General features: G+C 35.5%; 3 protein-coding genes across 4 annotated transcripts in view; 2 read left to right on the top strand and 1 right to left on the bottom strand.

The window, feature by feature from the left end:
* Positions 1-6,126, top strand: part of LOC147382846 (Protein kinase superfamily protein) — a 31,033-nt gene extending 24,907 nt beyond the window's left edge. Inside the window, exons 12-13 of one of the 2 annotated variants that reach the window (XM_086428800.1) lie at positions 4,321-4,551; positions 5,773-6,126. In XM_086428800.1, the coding sequence (XP_086284926.1) occupies positions 4,321-4,551; positions 5,773-5,910 (369 nt within the window). In that variant the 3' untranslated portion in view covers positions 5,911-6,126. The remainder of the gene's footprint in view (positions 1-4,320; positions 4,552-5,772) is intronic. The other variant, XM_086428801.1, reaches the window with a different exon arrangement.
* A 4,127-nt stretch (positions 6,127-10,253) lies between these two features.
* On the top strand, positions 10,254-13,516 carry LOC147382845 (uncharacterized). The gene has a single exon (XM_086428206.1). The coding sequence runs from the start codon at positions 10,295-10,297 to the stop codon at positions 12,830-12,832; it is 2,538 nt and encodes an 845-aa protein (XP_086284332.1). The 5' UTR covers positions 10,254-10,294; the 3' UTR covers positions 12,833-13,516.
* Positions 13,517-14,806: 1,290 nt separating this feature from the next.
* LOC147382844 (uncharacterized) lies at positions 14,807-15,815 on the bottom strand. The gene is made up of 2 exons (XM_086427237.1): positions 15,749-15,815; positions 14,807-15,549 (listed from the first exon to the last, which is right to left on the bottom strand). The coding sequence occupies exons 1-2, from the start codon at positions 15,813-15,815 to the stop codon at positions 14,807-14,809; spliced, it is 810 nt and encodes a 269-aa protein (XP_086283363.1).
* Positions 15,816-26,461: the final 10,646 nt, after the last annotated feature.

Raw genomic sequence — 26,461 nt, 5'->3', positions numbered from 1 at the left:
GTAGGATAGATGAAAAGGGTTAAAGGTTAAGGTTTAAAGAGTAAGGATTAAAGGTAAAGGAAATATGTAAAGTATTAAGGGTTGGGGTTTGTGGGTTTCAAGAATCAAGAATCAAGAAATTGAGAAACTAGAATTTAAGAAAACAAAGTTTATGGATTGGTTTCTTGAAACTTGAAAGGATTAAAAAGTTCTTGATTTCTCACAAATAAAAAATTTGTAGAAAAGAGATTGAAGAAGAGATAGAGGATAAGAAGAAATTAAAGAAAGAAAAAAATATGCTATTTACTTTGGAATCAGCCCAATGATTTCTATGGTATTAACAACATTGAATGCACCAACATTCAAACAAAGAACTATAACTTTTTTTTAATTCCATTCATCCTCTATCAATAAACCCTAATACAATCTATAAATAAAGAAAGGAATCCTAATGAAACTAAAATACCAAATTCGGAACTTTCTTTCTCCTAATGTTTCAACCCTAACTAACTTAAATAATAGACAAACTAAAGCTACTATACTACCCCTAAATGTTATACTAAGACAATGGGCCAATAAAACATGAAAATAAACCCAAAAAACATAAAAAATAAAGCACTAAAACAACTCAAAACTAAAAAAATAACTAATCCCAAATGATAAATCTAGATCCAATTAAGTGAAACTAAATAATTACAAAATTTTCTTTGGAACCCTTGACTGTTGACTCGATTTGTGTTCTGCTTTAATTAATTGATAAGTACCGTTAGTTGAACATTTTGATGCAAAAATGTCTAGAATTCAACATTTCATTGAATGTTTTGATGTGTCAGTTTGTCTTGAAATGTTTTAGCTGAAACATTCTAAGATGAATTGGAATATAATGAACCCAAATCAGAAATAAAAAAAAAAGGTCAAGTTAGAAACATTGACTATTTCTAGGTGAACCAGATAATGGTTCTCCACTTTTGATGAATATTTGAGACATACCTCTTGAGCTCAGTCTTCTCTAAGAATGACCTAATGCCCTTGTCTTCAACCTCTAGCCAAAAACCCTTGATTTTTCTCCCCAAAACCCTTCATATGAAACCTTGAGTATAAACTTTTTACCTTCATCTTTAACCTTTAGATTCTATCTCCTTTTAACTTTAAGATAAAATGACAAACTTTTTGGGAGAAAAAATATGGACTTTTTCGAAATGACAAAGTATGGTATGTTTGAAAATTAGTTATAAGAGTCATTTTAGAATCAAAATATTTTTTTACCATAATTTATCAATACAATGCTGATTTTAATGAATGTTCCTAAGGTTTTGTTCGTTTCAATGAACATTACTGTTTTTTTCCTTATCCTAAACATTTAACCTTGACCTTAATAATCACGGAATACTTGCTCGAAAAGTTCGGGGGCTATAGACTCGTTAAAAATGAGTAGGTTTGGAGAGTTTGTTCAAAATAATGAGTTGGTAGATCTACCCTTGGTCGGCAGGCTGTTTACTTGGTCCAATAACCAGGAGTCTCCTATTTTAAATAAGCTTGATAGGTTCTTAGTTTCGTCAAGTTCGGAAGTCTTCTTTTCAGGGGTATCTCAAGATTCGTTGTCAAATCTAGCTTTAGACCATTGCCCGATTTTTCTTCAAATGGGGCCGAGTATTAGACACCCAACTCCATTCAAATTCAAAAATATGTGGTTGTTGCAAGAGAATTTTAAGGAATTAATTTGAGCTTTGAGGAGAAACCAAGGGTAAATTTTCGTTTGAACTAAAATTCATTAAAGACAACCTAAAGGTGTGGAATATAAAGTTTTTAGGAGGGTAGAAGTGAGGAAAAATGAATTTTTGTAGGAATTAGAAGAGTTTGATAGAAGGGAGAAATTGAGTCCTTTGACTCCATGGGCAAGAGCTAGAGGGGGAGGAGGGAGGAGGGAGGAGGGAGGGGAGGGGAGGGGGGGGGGGGGGGGATTTAAGAAGAGTACAAAAATATGGTGAACATGGAAGATGTGTGTTGGAGGTAGAAATCGCGAATTCAATGGTTAAAGGAAGGGGACTGTAATACGAAGTTCTCCATCGCATGGCAAATGCTCATAGGAGATCCAATAGCAGTTCAAAGTTTAAAATTGGGAGGAGGTGGGTTGAAGGGAAGGAGGTTAGAAAAGGGGTGGTCTATTTTTATACTTGTATGTATTTGGAACCCTAATAAGTAAGGCCAAACCTTGATGGTTTACACTTTAATAGTATCTCTATTGAGCAAAGGTTGTGGCTAGAGAGATCGTTTGAGGAAGAGAATTTTTGTATCTATATCAAGCTTGTGTTCAAATAAGGTGCCCCGAGCGTATTGGTTTACTCTAGGCTTCTTTAAGAAGTGTTTGGAAATGATTAAGGGGGAGTTTGATGGCACTTTTGTTAGATCTCTTTGAAGATAGTGTGCTAGATATTGGGTTGAATTGTTTGTTTGTTTCTTTGGTTCTGAAGAAGACGGGGTGAAAGACATTGTAGATCTTAGAATAATTAGTCTAGTGGGCGCCACTTATAAAATCATTTCCAAGTTACTTGCAAAAAGGATGAAAGAGGTGTTGCATGGGATCATTGGTTTAAGCTAAGGAGCCTTTGTGAGTGGGAGACAAATGCTTGATGGAGTTCTTATAGCTAATGATTGTCTAGATTAGAGGTTAAAATCTCAAGTGTCAATGTTAGTGTGCAAAATAGATTTGTAGAAAGCTCACGACCATGTAAGTTGGAGTTGTTTGAGGTATTTGTTGAGTTGCATGGGGTTTGGGGATAAGTGGATTTATTGCGTAATGAGGAGTGTTTTCTACCCCCTCTTTTTTTCATCCTTGTAAATGGTTCTCTGGAGGGTTTCTTCAAGATCTCTCAGGGTTTACGTCAAGGAGACCTGCTTTCTCCCTTTTTGTTCCTGATGGTGGTAGAGGCTTTGAGTAGAATGGTTGGTAAAGCGACCGGGGACTTGAGAGGTTTTCGCCCAAGTGCAAGATTGGTGTGCTGTAACTGGTTTTGCCAGTGAATTGACGTAAGAGTAAGGTCTTTCCAGTGGGACAAGTTGTCGATGTGGATCTTCTCACAACTTTGTTGGGAACCCCTTGTAAGAGCTAAAGTTTCTAGGAGCCTGTGGTAGAAAAAGTTTATAGAATACTAAATTCCTGGCAAACAAATTACCTTTCTACTGGTGGTAAGTTAACTTTAATCAAGAGCGTTTTGTTTAACATCCCAATTTACTTTTTGTCTTTGTTTTCGATCCCTAGAAGTGTTGAGTTGAGATTGGATAAGTTGTTTAGAGAGTTTTTGTGGCATGACAAGGAAGGGAGTAGTAAACTTCATTTGGTTAGTTGGAGGAATGTGTGCACGGTAAAGAGTTTGGGGGGTTTTGGTTTCAGAAAGTTGGGTACTCTAAACGGGGCTTTGCTAGGAAAGTGGCTTTTGGAGCGGAAATGGAGGGGCTATGGCGGAAGGTGATAGTGGCTAAATTTGGGGAGGATCCTATGGGTTGGGAGAGAGTCGTTGCAAAAAATCTGTTTGGGTGGGGTGTGGAAGGGTATTTTAAAGTTTTTTCCTCAATTTAAAAAAAGTGTTACTTTCAAGGTGGGGAAGGGGGACAGAGTAAGGTTTTGGTAGGATGCATGGTGTGGGAAAAAATTCAAACGCTACATTTGTTGTGAAGAAGGGGGTTCTGCAGCCCAAATGTTTGTTGTATGTGTATGTTAATCAAGGAATCCTCCAATCATTTACTTCTACATTGTGAGAAAGCCAATCAGGTGTGGGCACATTTCTTCGGGATAGATTGGTGTACTAAGGGCACAATTAAAGATCTTTACGAGGAGTGAATTCAATTAGGGATGAACTTTCATCATGCCAAGAGGTGATTATGGAGCTTAATGCCATTTGCGATTTTGTGGGGTATTTGGAAAGCTAGAAATACTGAATTTTCAAAGGTTATTTGCAATCAATTCAAGAGTTGATTCTTTTAATTCTTGGCCTGTTCTTCTATTAGTACAAAATATTCAAGGAGTTCAAGGGGGTATTTTAATGGTCCGGTGGGATAGTGTTTGTGACCTTTCTGTTGCTAAGTTTGTTGGTTGTTTTCTTTGCTTTCCTTTTTGGGGTGGGTCATCTCGACCTCCCCTTAAGTCAGAATATCCAAGTCAATGGTCAAGGGAAGCAAATTTAGGTACTTATATTTTAGGGAGGCATCCATGGTTTATTCTGCACCTGTTAATGATTTGTTGGATCTTGTTTAAAACCCACTGTCATGCACTGGTTATGGTTATAAAATCAGATTTATAGTGTTTCAGATCTCTTAACTGTTTTGCTTTGTCATGTGTAACAGATTGTGAAGGGCATTGATGCGGTTTCTAGAGAGCAGATGGTGCAAATAATGGCAGCGTTAGGAATTAGAAATTCAGCCCCACTTTTTAGTATGGTTCCTGCTTTTGGGCCTCTGAAACCTACAGCATTTTTTCCTACCATCACAGAGGAGGACAAAATTATACTGAACAACGTCCAGAAAGTTATTACATTCCTAACCGCTGGGTCTTTAAAATCAAGTTCATCAAGTCAGGTATTTTTATAATTTATGCCATATGTACTGAATTTCATGAGAGACGAGATGGGATTATGTTACCCATCCCGTATAGGAAAACAATGTGGTAATCATGGTTACAAAACTCAGTTTGGCATCTTGTCTCGTCCATGGACAAGTCGAGTTGTCTCGGATGAGTCAACTCATATTGGATGAGACAGACCATTTAACTTGGTTTAGAATGATTGATTTACATATATTTAAATTAAAATAATTATAATTTTTTAATAAAATAAGGCAGATTAGAAGATGTTTAGTCATAAAATTATATTTTATTTACATAATAAATATTTAAATTCTAAAAAAATTAATTATTTTAATCAAAATTTACAAAATCCCGTTCGACTTGGTCGAGTTTTACTGACTTGGCCGAGATTTTCAAAATATCATCCGAGACATCTCGTTTATCTCACGAGATGATGTGATTGCTGAGACACCCTATATATTCGTATCGTTGTTGAATGATACCGAGATGACTTGGGCGAGTCATCTTGGTATCAGACAAGATTTAAAACCATGGTGGTAATAGCTCTGAGATAAATATAAGCCTTAATACCATTATCACTTTCGAATATGAAATTTGATCACTATTCTTATTAGTTGAGTTTTTATGCTCCCATATCTCCTTGGCGCAGTATTATTATGCTATATCTGCCTTTAAACTTCTGATTTACATTTGTTGAATAACCTTTGTTAAAGTAGGGATTATTAGTTGCCCATGTTTAAGACCACATTTAGGATTTTACTCACCAAGAATTTCTCATGATTGTCTCAAAGCCATGAAGTATATGGGAAACATCATTCTTTAGTTCATATTTTTAGACAAGAAAAGTTTTAGCATGATTTTTCTTAAGAGAGCTGCTATTGGCAACCCCAACTTTTACTTATTACACCCCAAATAAAAATAAAGAGAATAAGTGAATAGTTGAGAATAAGTAAAAGTTGGGGTCCCATTGGAAGGAAGCTCTCTCTTGTAAACAACTACTGAAATTGTTTGAACAAGTGTCATAATGTTGAGATTATAAATTGAGCCAAACCTTTGTAATGTTTGAAGAGTGTATCTTAATCTTTATTTGGGATGTGATAAATAATTTAAGAATTTGGGGTGTAATAAGTAAAAGTTTGGGTGCCAATAGCAGCTACTTTTTTAATCAACATAGAAACTAGAAAGTATCTGACTTGAATTTTTATGAACACTAGCAGGATTTAGATGTAGCTCGGGTCATTCAAGAGCTGCTTCCGGTGCTTCCAGGCATCTCAGCACGAATACTGCCCGAGGTGCTCAGTCGGTTATCTTCACGGGTGTTAGCTCGCTTCATTCGGGACACATTTTTGTAACTAAATCATTTTTAGCCTTAACTACTGAAATGCAAAAGGTTTGTGCATATGATGGCAAACTGAATCGATGATAAAATACAAAGTAATTTTATCAATTCATGTCAGGTATGAGCCTCTCTCATTGCTCTCTGAAACTGAGAGTTGAAAGTTTTAGTTCTTGTACAGATTTTATTCCTGGATTCCTATTTATAGTAGAATCTGTATCATTCTTTGTTCTACTGTGATCATAAAAAAACTACCCACATATATTTTGATTTAATCTGAGACTTTTCTGCAGCAACAGAAGCTACGTAAGGTAGAATGGCACGATCTGACGTTTTTTATTTATTTATTGATAGTACGTTACTCCATTGTGGTGTAAAGACCAATTTGACTACTTTGGGTGGTAACCATTATAAAGCATTATAACACATTCAAACATCTTCAGCGGTTTACAAATAGGATTAGGCTCGTATAAAATCCTAAATCTAACAAATAAAAATCTTTAAAAAAACAAGTTAAAAAAAAAAGAGCTTCTATCGGCACCCCAACTTTTATTTATTCTTGACCATTGACTCTTTATTAATTGCAGTGTAATAAGTAAAAGTTGGGGTGCTAATATCAGCACTCTAGATTTATAGATGTACTATATGTATTTATTCCCAGCCATTAGTACTCTTTGAGCTCTTTCAAATAAATCTTTTTTTTTAACAAATAAATCTCTCAACTTTTACTTTCCATATAGAATGGTAATGATATGACGCTCTTTTTTGTATGTTCCCTTTATAGAACCATAGACCTATTGCTTCGGAATACACAAGGACAAATGATTATGGTTTCGTACAACTCTGTGAATGGAGCGTACAAAAAGAGTGTCAGATTATCACAATTCTTCAAAAAATTCTAATCTTGTTTTTGATGTTTAAAGATTGAAATTTGAAGGTTATAGAATCTTATGGTTGAAAATGCGTGTAAAAAAAATTTAAGCATGAACTTGAACTTTAATATGACAATATATATTTTTTTTTGTGGAGTGGGAGAGAGAAAATTCAAAAGTGTTTGGCTGGAGGTTAATGAGAAAAACATTTTGGATCATTTCTCTTAGTCTCTCAGGAGATACCCAGGCCAAAGGAGTATATGTATAATGTATGTTCATTAGTGTGAAAAAGATAGGGTTGTATGTATCTGAGATATTGACTTACCAACATCTCGTTTTTATATGAATGAAAGAATTATAAGGGTAGTTACATAATTTCAATTTAAGGAACAAACACCAGTAAAACAAGTTTTTGAAGAAAAAAAAAATATCTTTTTCACATACCTAATACGGGCCTTGTCCCATACTTCAATGGTGACCTAGAAAGAAAATTATGACATTTTGTGTTTTTTATAATAATTTGAGTGTCAAATACACATTTTTATTGTATTATTATAAAATACTTATTTTTAATTAAGTTACATATATAACTTTCATGATTTACTTTTTGGAATAAAACATTAACATTGCTATCTAAACATCTTCAAGTAAGAAAAACTTCATGGGTCAAAAAAGAAAATAAGAAATATTCTTATTACTCGTCAAACATAAGTCTTGCCATTATTCCGATAACGATCCTGAGCTTGAAAGAAGATGATGACTTTTATAGTCTTTAGAGTGTCAAGTACTCTACTTTATTACCTTATGAACATCCTTATTTTTCATCTAAATTACATAATTATCATTATTTTATTTAATTATTAAATATTTTTTAATTAGATATATCTTATTTTTATTAACTTTAACAATCTTAACATGACGGAGAACTTAAGTATCACAAATACCCAAGCCAGTCAGGTAGCCATGGAAGACCCAAGATAGTGTGATTTTTTACATAGCTCACATGATTGTGTTGAATATAGGGGATACCCCTTATGTTTTGAAATTTATGTAATGCCCATGGATTTTAGTTTTCTTGGAAGTACAAAAAAAAAAAAAAAAAAAAAAAAAAGTCAAATGGGCAAAATTTCTCTGATTTTTCTCCTACAAATCCATTAGTACACTTTGAGCTCTTTCAAATAAATGTTTTTTTAACCTAAAAAATGTCTCATCTTTTAGTTTCCAAAAAGAATGGTGATAATATGACAGCTTTGTGAATGGAGAGTATAGAAAGAGTGTCAAATTATCACCACTCTTCCAAAAATTATATCTTGATCTTGACGTTTAAAAAAAAAAAAAAAAATTAAGCATGGGATTGCAAATGACAGATTTGAGGGATAAGTAAAGCCTTTTGGATCCTTTTCTCTTATTCTCTGAGGAGATACCTAGGCCAAAAGTCGTATATGTATTACCAACATCTAATTTTTATATGAATGAAAGAATTATAAGGGTAGTTATATAATTTCAATTTCAGGAACAAACACCAGTAAAACAAGTTTTTGATACGTTGTAACGTTGTTGCAGTCAAACATGAGAGACACGTTGTAACGTTGATGCAGTCAAACATGAGAGTCACATTGTGCTTTGTTTTCTTGATGGGGTACACATTGCAGTCTTCCATTCCATTCCATGTAATAATTTTATTATAAATATAAAATTCCTATTCTCAATTAAATTACATAAGTTCCATTATTTACTTTCGGAATAAGACATTAACAATGTTGATCTAAAAAATCTTTTAGTAAGAAAAAATTTATTGGCAAATGAAGAAAACAAGCAATATCCTTATTACTCGTCAAACATGGGCCTTCCTATTACTCTGATAACGACCTTGAGTCTGATAGAACATGATGACTTTTGTAGTATTTAGAGTGTTAAGTACTCTACTATATTGCATTATAACGACCTTGAGTCTGATAGAACATGATGACTTTTGTAGTATTTAGAGTGTTAAGTACTCTACTATATTGCATTATGAACATCCTTATTTTTCATCAAAATTACATAATTACCATTATTTTATTTTATTATTAAATATTTTATTATTAGATATATAATACTTTTATTAACTTTATCAATCTTGACATGATGTAGACCTAGAGTATTTACAAAGAAACAAGCCAACCAAGTTGCAATGGATAACCCAAGCCATTATTTATTTTAAAAATTCTTTAAGTCCTCGAAGAAAAAATATATATCTTTTTTACGTGTGGCCTTGTCCCATACTCCAATGTGATCTAGAAAGAAAATGATGACATTTTGTACTTATGATAATTTGAGTGTTAAATACACTTTTTTATTGCATTATTGTAAAATTCTTATTTTTAATTAAATTAGATAAGTTCCATTACTTACTTTCGGGATGAGACATTAACAATGTTGATCTAAAAAATCTTTTTTGTAAGAAAAACTTTATTGGCCAATGAAGAAAATTTGAAATATCCTTATTACTCGCCAAACACGGGTCTTCCCATTACTTCGATAACGACCCTGAGTCTGATAGAAGATGATGACTTTTGTAGTCTTTAGAGTGTCAAGTACTTTACTTTATTGCATTATGAGCATCTTTATTTTTCATCTAAATTACATAATTACCATTATTTTATTTGATTATTAAATATTTTAGATATATCCTACTTTTATTAACTTTACCAATCTTGACATGATGTAGACTTAGAGTATTTACAAGGAAACAAGCCAACCAGGCTGCAATGGACAACCCAAACCATTATTTATTGTAAAAAATCTTTAAGTCCTCAAAGAAAATATATATATCTTTTTACGTGCAACCTTGTCCCATACTCCAATGGTGATCTAGAAAGAAAATGATGACATTTTGTACTTTTTATAATAATTTGAGTGTTAAATATACTTTTTTTATTGCATTATTGTAAAATTCTTATTTTTAATTAAATTAGATAAGTTCCATTATTTACTTTCGGGATAGGACATTAACAATGTTGATCTAAAAAATCTTTTAGTAAGAAAAATTTTATTGGCCAATGAAGAAAATTATAAATATCCTTATTACTCGCCAATGAGAGGCACGTGCAGTCATTATTTACTATTAGGATAAGACTTTAACAATGTAGATCTAAATAATCTATTAGAAACAAAATTTTATTAAGAAAAATACAATATCCTAATTACCCGTCAAACACGAGTCGAGTTCCATTATTCCATTATACATAATTATCATTATTTTTTTATTTTATTTTTGTTGAATATTCAATACTATTAATTAATTAGATATATCTTGTTTTTATAAACTGTACCAAATCTTGACAGCCCATAGCAAGGAAAGATTTTTGGGTGGAGAGAGTAGTGTTAGAGACACGTTGCAACGTTGTTCTAGTCAAACGTAAGAGACACGTGTTCTTCTAGTCAAACGTAAGAGACACTCTCTGTCTTCCATTCCATGTAATAATAATTATAAATATAATATGGTTTTTGAGAGATAGAGTCATTCATTCAAGTCAGATAGTCATCATGGCTATAACATTATTACATATGAACAACAAAACTTTCTCCTTTCTCTTTCTGATGGTCTCTTTTGCTTTTCTTCTTATAATACAACAACAGACTACTTCTGCATCAACAACATCATCATCATCTTCATCATCAGCACAAGCTTTGCTCAAATGGAAGAAAAGTTTGTTCAATTCGACTGAAATGGATTCATGGTCTGATGCCACCAATCCCTGCAATTGGACTGGAATTCGTTGCGACAACAACTTCGAGATCATCGTCGAGATCCACCTCCATAGTCAGAGCCTGAATGGTACCCTTGATGAATTCGACTTCTCCGCCTTCCCCAATCTCACCTCCCTACGCCTGAATAGGAACTATTTCACAGGTATGATCCCTTCTGAGATAGGAAATCTCTTAGATCTCGAAGTTCTGTGGCTTTATGACAATTACTTATCTGGTGCGATCCCACATGAGCTTAGTAATTTACAAAAGTTACAATGGCTCGACCTTGCTGGAAACCATCTAAGGAATCCAGATCCGACTCATCAGTTTAAGGGCATGGCATCATTGACAACACTCTCGCTCTCTAGTAACTCACTGGGAGATGAGGTTCCCCCATTCATCTTTCACTGCCCCAACTTATCCTCTCTGTCCTTGTTCGATAATCTTATAACAGGCCGTATTCCAGTGCAACTCTTTACTAATCTTACCAAACTTCAATTCCTTGACTTGCGTAATAACTCATTGGAGGGACCGATTCCATCAGAAATCAAGTATCTTACCAAACTTTATTTCCTTGACTTGAGTCATAATTCATTGGAGGGACCGATTCCATCAGAAATCAAGTATCTTACCGAACTTCAACACCTTGACTTGGAAATGAACAAGCTCAATGGTAAGATACCCGCCGAAATTGGCCTTCTAACTAACCTCACATACTTTCATTTATCTAATAACCCGTTTATTAGTGGGCCCATACCATCTTCCATAGGTAACCTTAGGATGCTTCCGGACCTATTTCTCACGAATACAAGCTTGAATTCCAGAATTCCCCGTGAAATTGGTCTTCTAACTAACCTCACATACCTTGATTTATCTAATAACCCATTTATTAGTGGGCCCATACCATCTTCCATAGGTAACCTTAGCATTCTTCAGTTCCTAAATCTCTCGAATACAAGCTTGCATTCCAGCATTCCCAATGAGCTTGGATTTTGCATCAACCTTAATTATCTTGACCTGTCACTCAGCCACCTCTCTGGTCCTTTGCCTCTTTCCATGGCCTATCTAACTCAACTCCATTCCTTGCAACTCGATAATAACCAACTATCAGGTCAAATCTACCCACATTTTCTGTCCAATTGGACCCAACTCCAATCCTTGCAACTCAATAACAACAACTTCACTGGAATAATTCCTCATGAGATTGGCGATTGCAAAGACTTAACATTCTTGCAACTCAATGATAATGATTTAAATGGTGAAATTCCTGAATCAATTTGCAATTTGAGTTCTCTAAATATCTTTCAAGCCTCCCGTAATCAGTTGGAAGGATCTTTTCCAAGATGTTTGACTAATTTGAGTTCTCTAGAAATTCTAGACCTTGGAAACAATAAATTACATGATACCTTCCCCTTCTGGCTAGAGTCATTGCAATCATTGAAGGTCCTTATATTGAAATCCAACATATTTTATGGTCCCGTTGAAAATCCTCTAACCAGTTCTGGTTTTCAAAAGTTGCATGTCCTTGATATTTCTTCCAATGGATTTACGGGACCTTTGCCTGCAAAATACTTTCAGAGTTGGAAAGCAATGATGACACCACAACAAAATGAACTTATGGTAGGGGAAAAGTCCCCAATGTACATTGGAAATGGAGAGCAACAAAATCGATATTATAATCTCTCAATTATCCTCTCCTACAAAGGACAAGAAAGGGTGTTAGAGAAGATCTTGACCACCCTTGTCTCTGTAGATCTCTCCAACAACAGATTCCAAGGTGAAATTCCAAAAGTGATAGGAGATCTCAAATCTCTTATTCTACTAAATTTGTCTCGCAATGACCTCATAGGTCCCATCCCATCCTCATTGGGGAACTTGAGACAGCTTGAGTCATTGGATCTCTCGCAAAATAAGCTTTCAGGGGAGATTCCTCAGCAACTACTTCTTCTTACATTCCTTGCAATACTGAACCTTACACAGAACCATCTTGAAGGAAGCATACCACGAGGTAAACAATTTGATACGTTTTCAGATGCTTCTTATCAGGGTAATTCTCGATTATGTGGAATTCCATTGCCAAGGCTATGTCAAGATGACAATGCGATTCCACCACCATTCCAACAATGCAAGGATTCAACATCTACAAGTAATCTTGATTGGAAAATATTTATGTTGATAGGATATGGATGTGGAGTGGTTATTGGCATTGCAATTGGATATACCATATTTTGGAATGAAAATGGATATCTCACGAGGATATTTGACGGGGAAAGATGCAAGCAAGTCAAAAGGTCGAAGAGGATTAATAGACTCCAAGTAAATCGAAGAGAATAAAGGTGGTCCAAAAAAAAATTTAGTTTAAAAATAAACGATGTTACCAATGTGTTTGATGAAAGTTTGTATAAACTATTGTAATCAGTACCATATATCTATAAATAAAGTCATCTCATTTTTTAAATATTATCTTTCCCAAGAAAATGAAGAGAAAAATCTATCATAAAAAAGCAAGTCTATGTCTTCTAATCCTTCCTAAATGTCTAGTAGAATTTGATTTCATTGCATTAGATTCTAAAAGCATGTCACTTATGATTTTGAATAGAAGACCGTGGTGCCAAATTTAACTCATTCAAGTCCTAGAGAAAAAAATTATAAAAAAAAAAACGGCAAGACTTTTACAATATTTATCAAGACAAATTAATTAAAGTATTTGAGTTTATTACTTTCTTGAGGACGTATGCTTCCTCGGGCATGGTTTTGTGCATTGTTTTCATTTTGCAACTATAATATATTCATTTTGTGTATCTTCAGAAGACCTATCTAGTGGCGAGGTTGAAAGAAAAAAAATAAAAAATATAAATTGTAAAGGTGTTTCATATCCCCTTCACAAGATAACTCCAAACCACCCTCATTTGTCTCTCTTTCCTCAATTTTACAATACCTTTTAACCCTATAAATAGAAAAAATCCTAAAATCTAGAATTAGAAAAAAAGAAAAAAAAAAAAAAAAAAAAAAAACAAACGATTGAACACAATGCACAAAACCATATATTTAGTAATTTTTTAAGAGGGAAGAATCCTCCAAAATTGGGATTATTCCCTAATTTGATAAAATTTCCCCCAAATATTGCCATGTGGCCGCTTCAACATTTCAAGTGTCAAGATCAACGATTGAACACAACAATTGAATTGTCAATCTTGACGATTAAATTATTTATCTCAATGATTTGGATTTTTTATTTTTCGACCTTGACCCTAGATAAAAGTTTTGCCCCTAGCAGGTTAGCAAATTAAATCGACAAATTAACAATTGAATGTTATAACAATTTTATACTTTACCTTCAAATTTTTATTTTCTTCAACATTCAAATCTCATGAATACAAAGCAATCAATTCCTTGGGGCCCCTCTCTAGGGTACCGGTTGACCCTCAACTCAGCCAGTTGCACATAGGACTTTCCGAGAGGGTGGTGCGTGTGACCGTGGAATTAGTCTCACCCGAATGGTGGGGATACTCACAATATGGAAAATAAATAAATAATTCTCAAGAACAAATTAGGGATACCCACAATATGGAAAATAAATAAATAATTCTCAAGAACAAAATATAATTTGTAGGGAGGTTGAAGATGTGGGGTTGAAGATCTGTTTAGCTTAATGACGGATCAAGAATTGAACTTTCCTCGGAAACTGTTTTTTCTCTTGAATTTTCCAGCAATCAAACACACCCTTAGTTTAATTTCTATCATATACTACTGCTGTAAAATGGCATTTAAATTTTATAAACTTCTTTGACTTTTCCTGGTGTGGCCATCTATAATCTGATGCAGTTCACAACTCCACAATCTTGTCGAGGTCTTAAATCATGAACATCGCGTTAACGAACGATACTAAGATGACTATGATAATTAAGAACTACCCTTCAATTAAACTCAAAACCTATGGGAGATTGGAATTTCTTTATGGGATTATAAAAGAGCCATAACTCCATAATGGTGACATACGATTTTTTTTTGAGATCCTAAAGAGTCTCCATTTAAAACACAAATCATATAATTTACTCTATGAAAATTGAAGGCATGGAGTAAAAAAGATCACCCAAATTCTAATTCCTCCATCATCCTGCAACCCAATTTCTCTCCGCTACTAAAAGTGTCTGAATCAATAGCTCTGCAGCAACCTTAGAATTTCAGTACGATTAAATGCAACGAGTCAAATGTTAAGATGGAAACCCCTGTTAACAAGCAGATGAGAATACAATATCCGCAAATTGGTTTGTTAACTGGAAAATTACTAGAGGGGCACAACGTGCATCATGGAAGATCTTCATCAGGCTTGGACCGTGTAAACCTCCGACGCCTCCTTGGTATCGAAGTAATATCATCACCGGTCTCACTTGCCAGATTCCAATCCTCTTCATCATCTTGCAAGCCCAACAGATTCTCACCCCAAAGGTTCTGACGATCAGAAAATGGTCCAGAAGAGAGCCAATACCTTCTCCAATGTCTCGACATACCCCTCCGCTCAAATGGTCTCATCATCTGATATAGAATGAATGAAGTCAAAAATGGATCGCTGCCTTCCCTATTACCATCGCCAGTTTCGATAGCATAGTCCCCAAGCACAATGGCACCTGGCATGGCTGAACGTATGGCACTGACAATGTCACCGTAGTCTTGCTCGTGCTCAAGGCATCGCCAAGTGCGCAATGGGTCTATAACAGCAGGTCGAGTTGTTGGGTAATCTTTTCTAGCATGTCTTCGTAGCTCCACGTAGTTACCGAAGAATGAGCACGACTCCAAGGAAAAGCTCCGATGTTTTAGATCAAGATATTGTCTGGCCTCTTCTACGATTTTCCAACCTTTCACGGCTCCTCTACATAATGGACATGATAAGTTTCCTCCAACAATGGCACTTTGCCCAAAATGTTCAAGATCACCTGTTTCAACAATGCCATTGTCCCTCATTTCTAAATACCTATGTAGTTCTTCACCATTATTTTCTAAATTGTTATATTCGTTAACTTCGGTCGAGTTGTTTCTCATTCCACTTGCCCCTAAAACAGATTCATTAGTATAATCATGAAGCGACTCTTGATGAAGCCCCAAAGAGCTGTTCCCAAAGTATTTTTTCGAACGATTGCCACTGATCGGACTTTGTCTATCAGTCTATTGTTCCGCTCCGGAAACCGAACCAACGCACGTTCACCTCCTATCACACTTTCTCCTTTACTCAATTGCCAGGGCTTGACTAACCGCTGTCCCGTCGGAGGAATGAATTGGCCTTTGCTGCAGTCTTGCTGAACGGAGCTGACGATACCATGCAATCACGATTGATTCGCTCTCGCGCTTATTCGGCCGGCGTACCGAGTGATGTCTACCACAAGCACCTGTTGCGTAACTAAAGCACAAAGCCTTATCTTAGACATGTTAAACTTGAAACTCAATCTGATCTACGAGCACCCTTCCCTCCTCATCAGCCCCATCTAAGTCAATTAGATGATCTTTTCGTATCGAGGATCTCCCTTCTGGGATTCCCTAATTCCCTAGTGCGACTGATCTAACGAAACGAAATAAGAAAATAGAGCGTTAGCTGTCGTCTAAATACTAAGAAAGGCTATAGCTGTCGCTGTCGTGACAAACTAAACTAAGGGAGATGGGTGGGATAAGAAGACTATACCTAACAATCAATCCCTACCTAATTATACTAAGAACTATGGGGTGGTTGGGCGGGAGAAGAACTAAACTAACTAACTAGCCATGCCAAAGAAGCTAGCCCCGTAGCGAGATAGAGAATAAGGGTTGGAGGGAGGGAAGAGATATGCTAGATTGCAGTACTCGTGTAGAGAGTAGGATCTAGATCTAGGGTAGGGTAAGCTTCAACTCAAATATGATCGAGAAGAGCGTTTCCGCAGCCTTAGCCTTTAAAAGGTGCGTTGAACATGGGCGGTGGGGGGAGAAGGAAAGAAAGGATTCAATCTGCCGTCGATGAGACGACACCCTGGTGTGCGAATAGAACGCAAATAGTCATGTCTCTTGAAAGGGCTTAACCCCCCCACCCCTAATCCTAAAAGTATCCGCAAGGAATCAAGTAAGCCCCAACGACAAACGAACGGGCATTTTCGGGGAGTAGCCTCCTTCTGTACAGCAGTTCAAGCAGGCAGTTGGACTCTTTATTCGGACTCTTCTTCAGGTTTTAGAGGTAAGAGCTTTTAGTCGAACTGGTACCAATGTTAGAGGACCGAGCGAGAGCGGTCGATCGGGTTGATGAGAAAGAGAGAGGGTCCTATGGAGATGAAACTTTCAACCTTCTTTGTTAGATCGGAATACGGATGAGATCAGAAACGCCATCATTGGGGAAATTGCTTTTCTCTCTGGACCGGACGGCTTCGATTAGCTGAGGGATAAATAGTACGGGCGACGGGCACGTGAGACAGGGTTGAAGGCCCAGCACACGGCAAACAGGGTGGGCAGCATCCCGAGGGTTTCGCTATGGGTTTCCAAGTGTAGCTATTTGTTGTGGTCTTATTGATCTTAGGCACTAGTCAGAATTGACTGATCCCGTTCTCACCTACATTAAAGCCTTCATTTAATATTATAAAGCCTTGTGAAAGCCCACTATGTTTGGTATCTAGGTTCACAGTGGCCTGATGTAGCTCCTATGAAAGAAGGAGTCAACTGAGAGTGAAGCCTAAGAATAATGAAGGCATTGGCATTAGGACTGTTGGTGTGTGTTCCCAGTCATTGTGTGTGAAGCCCTAATACAGGTTCTAGATCTTCTGCATGAAATGGTTTGTGGTACCCTCGGTCGTAGATCTGAAGGGTGGTTTCTCATCGAGCTCTTGTGCACATCCATCCACATATGTTTTGACGTTTTGTATTTATTTATTGATAGTACGTTACTCCATTGTGGTGTAGAGACCAATTTGACTACTTTGGGTGGTAACCATTATAAACCATCATAACACATTCAAACATCTTCAGCGGTTTACAAATAGGATTAGGCTCGTATAAAATCCTAAATCTAACAAATAAAAATCTTTAAAAAAACAAGTAAAAAAAAAAAAGAGCTTCTATCGGCAGCCCAACTTTTATTTATTCTTGACCATTGACTTTTTATTAATTGCAGTGTAATAAGTAAAAGTTGGGGTGCTAATATCAGCACTCTAGATTTATCGATGTACTATATGTATTTATTCCCAGCCATTAGTACTCTTTGAGCTCTTTCAAATAAATCTTTTTTTTTTTTTAACAAATAAATCTCTCAACTTTTAATTTTCCATATAGAATGGTAATGATATGACGCTCTTTTTTGTATGTTCCCTTTATAGAACTATAGACCTATTGCTTCGGAATACACAAGGACAAATGGTTATGGTTTCGTACAACTCTGTGAATGGAGCGTACAAAAAGAGTGTCAGATTATCACAATTCTTCAAAAAATTCTAATCTTGTTTTTGATGTTTAAAGATTGAAATTTGAAGGTTATAGAATCTTATGGTTGAAAATGCGTGTAAAAAAATTTAAGCATGGACTTGAACTTTAATATGACAATATATATATATATATTTTTTTGTGGAGTGGGAGAGAGAAAATTCAAAAGTGTTTAGCTGGAGGTTAATGAGAAAAACATTTTGGATCATTTCTCTTAGTCTCTCAGGTGATACCTAGGCCAAAGGAGTATATGTATAATGTATGTCCATTAGTGTGAAAAAGATAGGGTTGTATGTATCTGAGATATTCACTTACCAACATCTCATTTTTATATGAATGAAAGAATTATAAGGGTAGTTATATAATTTCAATTTAAGGAACAAAGACCAGTAAAAGAAGTTTTTGACATGAGAGACACGTTGTAACGCTGTTGCCGTCAAACATAAGGGACACGTTGTAAGGTTGTTGCAGTCAAACATGAGAGACACGTTGTAAGTGCAGTCAAACATGAGAGTGCTTTGTTTTCTTGATGGGGTACACATTGCTGTCTGCCATTCAATTCCATGTAATAATTTTATTGTAAATATAAGCTGATTTCTCACTGATAAGTCATCAAATAACATTAATTTTAATAAAGAAAAGAAGATGATGATGATGAAGAGCAAGACTTTCTTCTTTGTCTCCCTGTTTTTTGCTTTTGTTCTTATAATAATAATACAACAAGAAGGAGTATCAGCATCATCAGCAGCAGAAGCTTTGCTGACGTGGAAAAAGAGTTTGATCTCTCACTCTCTTGATTCATGGTCTGATGATCTCACCAATACCACCACCACCACCTCCAGTACTCCTTGCAATTGGACTGGAATTACATGCGACTACTTCGACAGCATCATTGAGATCGACCTCAACAATACTAGCCTCATTGGCACTCTTGATGAATTCGACTTCTCGGCCTTCCCCAATCTCACCTTACTAAGTCTCACCGACAACCAATTGTCTGGAGAAACCCCAACTCAAATTGGGTCTCTTTCAAAACTCATTTCTCTTGATCTGAGTCTTAACAATTTCATAGGTATGATCCCTTCTGAGATAGGAAACCTCTTACATCTCCAATCTCTGTTTCTTGAATACAATAACCTATCTGGTGCGATTCCACATGAGCTTAGTAATTTACAAAACTTACAGAGTCTCTGTCTTGTTGGAAACCATCTAACGAATCTAGACCCGATTCAGTTTAAGGGCATGGCATCATTGAATGATCTCTACCACTCCAATAACTCATTGGGACAAGAGGTTCCCCCATTCATCTTTCACTGCCCCAAACTCCAAATGCTGGATCTGGGAATGAACAAGTTCAATGGCAAGATACCCAAGAAATTGGTCTTCTAACTAACCTCACACATCTTGATTTATCTAATAACCCGTTTACTAGTGGGCCCATACCATCTTGGATAGGTAACCTTAGCTTTCTTCAGGACCTCTATCTCATGAATACAAGCTTGCATTCCAGCATTCCCAATGAGCTTGGATTTTGTACCAACCTTATTTCTCTCGACCTATCATTTAACAACCTTGATGGTCCTTTGCCTCTTTCCATTGCCTCTCTAACTCAACTCCTATACTTGCTACTCAATAATAACCAACTATCTGGTCCTTTGCCTCTTTCCATGGCCTCTCTAACTCAACTTGAATGCTTGCAACTCAATAATAACCAACTATCTGGTCAAATCTACCCACATTTTTTGTCCATTTGGACCCAACTTCTTTTCTTGCAACTCAATAACAATAACTTCATTGGAATAATTCCTCATGAGATTGGTGATTGCAAAAAATTAAAATTCTTGCAACTCAATGATAACGATTTAAATGGAGAAATTCCTGAATCAATTTGCAATTTGAGTTCTCTGAATATCTTCCAAGCCTCCCATAATCAATTGAAAGGATCTTTTCCAAGATGTTTGATTAATTTGAGTAATCTAGAAATTCTAGACCTTGGAAACAATAAATTACACAGTACCTTCCCCTTCTGGCTAGAGTCATTGCAATCATTGAAGGTCCTTATATTGAAATCCAACATATTCTATGGTCCCGTTGAAAATCCTCTAACCAATTCTAGTTTTCAAAAATTGCATGTCCTAGATATTTCTTCCAATGGATTTACGGGACCTTTGCCTGCAAAATACTTTCAGAGTTGGAAACCGATGATGAGCCCACAACAAAATGAACTTATGGCAGGCGAATGGCCCCCAATGTACATTGCAGAGCAACGAATTCCATATTATGATCTCTCAATTATCCTCTCGTACAAAGGACAAGACAAGGTATTAGAGAAGATCTTGACCACTCTTGTCTCTGTAGATCTCTCCAACAATAGATTCCAAGATGAAATTCCAAAAGTGATAGGAGATCTCAAATCACTTATTCTATTAAATTTGTCTCGCAATGACCTCATAGGTCCCATCCCACCCTCGTTGGGGAACTTGAGACAGCTTGAGTCATTGGATCTCTCACAAAATAAGCTTTCAGGGGAGATTCCTCAGCAACTACTTTTTACATTCCTTGCAGTGTTGAACCTTACACAGAACCATCTTGAAGGAAGCATACTACGAGGTAAACAACTTGATACATTTTCAGATGCTTCTTATGAGGGTAATCCACAATTATGTGGAATTCCATTGTCAAGGCTATGTCAAGATGTCAATGCGATTTCACCACCAACGGCATTCCAACAACGCAAGGATTCAACATTTACAAGTGACCTTGATTGGAAAATATTTATGTTAATAGGATATGGATGTGGAGTGGTTATTGGCATTGCAAATGGATATACCATATTTTGGAATGAGAATGGATGGCTCACGAGGATGTTTGACGAGGAAAGATGCAAGTAGGTTAAAAGGTAGAAGATGATCAATAGACTTCAAGTAAATCGAAGAGAATAAAGGTGGTCCAAAAGTGACTTTAGTTTAAATAGAAACAATGTTACCAATGTGTTTGATGAAAGTTTGTATAAATTATTGTAATCGGTAGCATATATCTATAAATAAAGCCATCTCATTTTTCAAATATTATCTTTATCAAGAAAGCAAAGAGAAAAATCTATCATAAAAAAGCAAGTCTATGTCTTCTAATCCTTCCAAAATGTGTAGTAGAATTTGATTTCATTGCATTAGATTCTAAAAGCATGTCACTTATGATTTTGATTAGAAGACTTTGGTACCAAATGTAACTCTTTCAAGTCCTAGATGAAAAAAATTAAAAAAATAAAATGGCATGACTTTTACACCATTTATCAAGACAAATTAATCAAAGTATTAGAGTTTACTCCATTCTTGAGTACCTATGCTTCCTTAGGCATGGTCCTGTGCATTGTGTTCATTTTGCAACTATAATATATTCATTTTGTGTATCTTAAGAAGACCTATCTAGTGGCGAGGTTGAAAGAAAAAAAAAATGAAAAATATGAATTGTAGAGGTTATTTGTTTTATTCAGATCGACATTTACAATTCCTATCAGGATACGCCAACAAGTCTTTAAAATAATTGAAAATACAAAAAAAGAACACTAAGGAATTTTTTTACATAGTTCGCAAAAATGCCTGCGTCCATGGGTTCGAGGAGCCGTTCCACTATGTTTTGAATCTCCCTATTACATGAATATCCCTTTCATAAGATAACTCTAGACCTCCCTCATTTGTCTTCCTTTTTTCCTCTCCCTTTTTACAATAGCCTTTAGCCCTTTAAATAGAAAATCATAAAATTGAGAAATGAAACCCTAATCCTAATTAGATTGCAATTTTCATATTTACCCCCATCCAAAGGGGAAAATCCTTCCAAATTGGGATTTTTTCATAATTAGATAAAGTTTCTCCCAAAGGTTGTTGCGTGCCCACTTCAAGATGTGTGTTGATTGATGCAAATTAACGATTTAGATGTAGGTGAATTTTTCTTCCTCAATAGAACCTTCTCGAAGGTGGAAATTGATGTATCGATAACAAACTTCAAAAAATCATTTTCGATCTACATGAACACGATCCTTGATTTTATTCCCTTTGTACCCTGTTTACTAAAAATTTGATCTTCCACTTGGTCGAGTTCTTATAATAAGTCGAGACTTCAATAATAGAATCGACTATCATGAAAGTCTGATTTGATTCTTTGAATGAGCCAAGACTTTGACAAGTGATAGAAGAACCGACCAACATCCTAGGTCAGGCTTGAATCCCATAATGATCCAAGATTTTATTAAATAATAAAAGAGTCGACCAAAGTCCCAAATCGGGTTTGAAACCCAAAATGATCGAAGATTTTAATAAATAATAACAGAAGTGACCGAAGTCCCAAATCGGGTTTGAATTCCAAAATGATTCAAATTGGATTTGGATCCCAAAATGATCCAAGATTTAAATAAATAATAGAAGAATCGATCGAAAGAAGAATTGACTGAAGTCCCAAATCGGATTTAGATTCCAAAACAATTCAAGAATTTGATAAATAAAAGAAGAATCAATCGAAGTTCCAAATCGAGCTAGGATCCCAGAAAGATCCAAGACTTTTATCAATAATAGAAGAATTGGCAAAATCCCAGATCAGGCTTCGATTCAAGAATGAACCAAGACTTTCATAAATAAAAACAAACCAACCAAAGTCCCAAATTCGGCTTGGATCCTAGAAAGATCCAGTACTTTGATAAATAAAATAATCGAGCTTAACTTTTTTCCTTCACTTGCTCTTGGAAAGTGTAGGGGCTCGATTTCCTTAATGAACTGAGCTTAACCTTAGCATTTTTGTCCTGTTCCCCCTCGAGAAGGAAGCTCAGTTCATTAAACTGATCTTAACTTTTACCTTTTGCCTTGTCCCCCTTAAGAGTAAGGCTCAGTTTGTCGAGCCGACCTTAACCTTTGCCTTTCGCCCTATTCTCCCTTGAGAGCAAGGTTCGGTTCGTTGAACCGACCTTAACCTTACTTTTTCCCTTGCTCCCCTTCGAGAGCAAGACTCGGTTCTCTTATCGAATTAACCTGAAAAACTTGAACAAATAGAGATCAATATGATTTATTGAAAGATACTTTTAATAACATATGTTTATGAAATAATCTTGTTCTTTTCCTTCTAAATTTGAAAAGATATCAATTACATTTTTTCTACCCTAATGAAAATTTTAAAGAAAACAATTCTTATTAAATTCTTATTGAAAATACATTTTTATGTAATCCCAAGTCCAAGTCCTCAATTATGCTTAGGTCGAGCCCTCAAGTAGAAATTAATCATTATACCTCATAGTCTGAGCTTAAATTGAGCTCCCCAGTAGACCACGATGGGTTAGAAATTGAGCAATAAATTGAACCTCTCAATTATGCTTGTTGTATGTGTATGTTAATCAAGGAATCCTCCAATCATTTACTTTTGCATTGTGAGAAAGCCAATCAGGTGTGGGCACATTTCTTCTCTTTGTTCGGGGTATATTGGTGTACTAAGGGCACAATTAAAGATCTTTACGAGGAGTGAATTCAATAAGGGATGAACTTTCGTCATGCCAAGAGGTGATTATGGAGCTTAACGCCATTTGCGATTTTGTGGGGTATTTGGAAAGCTAGAAATACTGAATTTTCAAAGGTTATTTGCAATCAACTCAAGAGTTGATTCTTTTAATTCTTGGTCTGTAATATTCAAGGAGTTCAAGGGTCCTGTGGGATGGTGTTTGTAACCTTTCTGTTGCTTAGTTTGTTGGTTGTTTTCTTTGCTTTCCTTTCTGGGCGGGTCACCTCGACCTCCCCTTAAGTCAGAATATCCAAGTCAATGGTCAAGGGAAGCAAATGTAAATACTTATATTTCAGGGAGGCATGCATGATTTTTTCTGCACCTGTTCATGATTTGTTGGATCTTGTATAAAACCCACTGTCATGTACTAGTTATGGTTATAAAATCAGATTTATAGTGTTTCAGATCTTTTAACATTTTTGCTTTGTCATGTGTAACAGATTGTGAAGGGCATTGATGCGGTTTCTAGAGAGCAGATGGTGCAAATAATGGCAGCGTTAGGAATTAAAAATTCAGCCCCACTTTTTAGTATGGTTCCTGCCTTTGGGCATCTGAAACCTACAGCATTTTTTCCTACCATCACAGAGGACAAAATTATACTGAACAACGTCCACAAAGTTATTACATTCCTAACCGCTGGGACTTTAAAATCAAGTTCATCAAGTCAAGTATTTTTATAATTTATGCCATATGCACTGAATTTTTTGTAATTAATTTCATGAGAGAGACAAGATGGGATCATGTTACCCATCCTGTAGGAAAACAATGTGGTAATCATGGTTACAAAACTCGGTTTGGCGTCTTGTCTCGTCCGTGGACAAGACAGAGTTATCTCGGACGAGTCAACTTGTACTGGATGAGACAGGCCATTTAACTCGGTTTAGAATGATTGATTTACATATATTTAAATTAAAATAATTATAATTTTTTAATAAAATAAGGTAGATTAGAAAATGTTTATTCATAAAATTATATTTTATTTACATAATAAATATTTAAATTTAAAAAAAAAAAAAAATTATTTTAATCAAAATCTACAAAATCCCGGTTGCTTGGTCGAGTTTTACTGACTCGGCTGAGATTTTCAAAATATCGTTTGAGACATCTTGTTTATCTTGCGAGATGATGCGATTGCTGAGACACCTTGTATCATTGTTGCATGATATTGAGATGACTCGGGCAAGTCATCTTGGTATCAGACAAGATTTAAAACCATGGTGGTAATAGCTCTAAGGTAAATATAAGCCTTAATACCATTATCAGATTCAAATATGAAATTTGATCACCATTGTTATTAGTCGAGTTTTTACGCTCAGAAATCTCCTTGGCTCAGTATTATTATGCTATATCTGCCTTTAAACTTCTGATTTACATTTGTTGAATGACCTTTGTTAAAGTTGGGATTATTAGTTGCCCATGTATTGTCTCAAAGCCATGAAGTAGTTTGGGAAACATCGTTCTTTAGTTCATATTTTTATACAAGAAAAGTTTTAGCGTGATTTTTCTTAAGAGAGCTGCTATTGGCAACCCCAATTTTTACTTATTACACTCCAATTAAAAATAAAGAAAATAAGTGAATGGTTGAGAATAAGTAGAAGTTGGGGTCCCCATAGAAGGAAGCTCTCTCTTGTAAACAACTACAGAAATTGTTTGAAGTGTCATAATGTTGAGATTATAAATTAAGCCAAATCTTTGTAATGTTTGAAGAGTGTGTTTTAATCTTTATGTGGGATGTGATAAATAACTTAAGAATTTGGGGTGTAACAAGTAAAAGTTGGGGTGTCAATAGCAGCTCCCTTTTCAATCAACATAGAAAGTAGAAAGTATCTAACTTGAATTTTTATGGACACTCGCAGGATTTAGATGTGGCTCAGGTCATTCAAGAGCTGCTTCCAGTGCTTCCAGGCATTTCAGCACGAATACTGCCTGAGGTGCTCAGTCGGTTATCTTCACGGGTGTTAGCTCGCTTCATTTGGGACACATTTTTGTAACTAAAAAATGCAAAAGGCTTGTGCATATGATGGCAAACTGAATCAATAATAAAATACAAAGTAATTTCATCAATTCATGTCAGGTAGGAGCCTCTCTTATTGCTCTCTGAAACTGAGAGTTGAAAGTTTTAGTTCTTGTACAGATTTTAATCCTGGATTCCTATTTATAGTAGAATCTGTATCATTCTTTTTTCCACTGTGATCATAAAAAACTACCCACATATATTTTGATTTAATCTGAGACTCTTCTGCAGCAACAGAAACTATGCAAGTTGGCATGTTTTGATGTTTTTATTTATTTATTGATAGTACATTACTCAGCCTGTGGTGTAGTATTGGTTGCATAAGACTTCCAATGATCCACCAAACTTTAGCGAGGATTTTATTAGAATTTGAAGTCTAGACTAGCAGTGTTAACTGATGTGAGCAACAGCTCTTCCCTTCTTTGTTTGACAACATGTTGGTTGATAATCAATGTTGCCACAAACTTATACAAAGCTTCGACAGATTAACAATTTTTTTTTTCAGAGTTGTAAGGCTAAGAAGTTCTTAATTTCTCAAAGGACTTCAATCTTTGGAGTCAATTTGATTGTTGGGAAAATCTGTTGGAAACTCAGATTCTGATCGTAAACCGACTTGACTTCTTGTGCTGCTGAAAATTTTCTGCATGTGTTCTTAAATCCCTAGAAAGGTGGCTCTGCATCTCACCGACTTCAATAAAACTATTTTCAAAGCTTTGAGAAAAATTAAAATTAAAATCAAAATAACCCAAGTTAACAATGCATCATTTGAATGAAGCTGCTTTGTGTGAACCAAAGCCAAAGTTTATGATGAATAAGAGGTTAGATTGTCCCTGCCTCTACTTAATTACTGCTCGAGTTCGTTGTTTTGTTGGGGTGCGGGGGCATTAATAAAGAAAGATTTTACTAACTGGGTTGTGAAGATACCACCCCAATCTCAGGGTGCATTTACAAAGATGTTCCTTCCGCAAGGTCTATTAAGTCAT

The sequence above is a fragment of the Akebia trifoliata genome, chromosome 16 (genome assembly GCF_017979445.1).
Source record: "Akebia trifoliata isolate Shusen 1 chromosome 16, ASM1797944v1, whole genome shotgun sequence".
Classification (NCBI taxonomy): domain Eukaryota; kingdom Viridiplantae; phylum Streptophyta; class Magnoliopsida; order Ranunculales; family Lardizabalaceae; genus Akebia; species Akebia trifoliata.
This window is presented reverse-complemented; position numbering and strand designations above follow the sequence as displayed.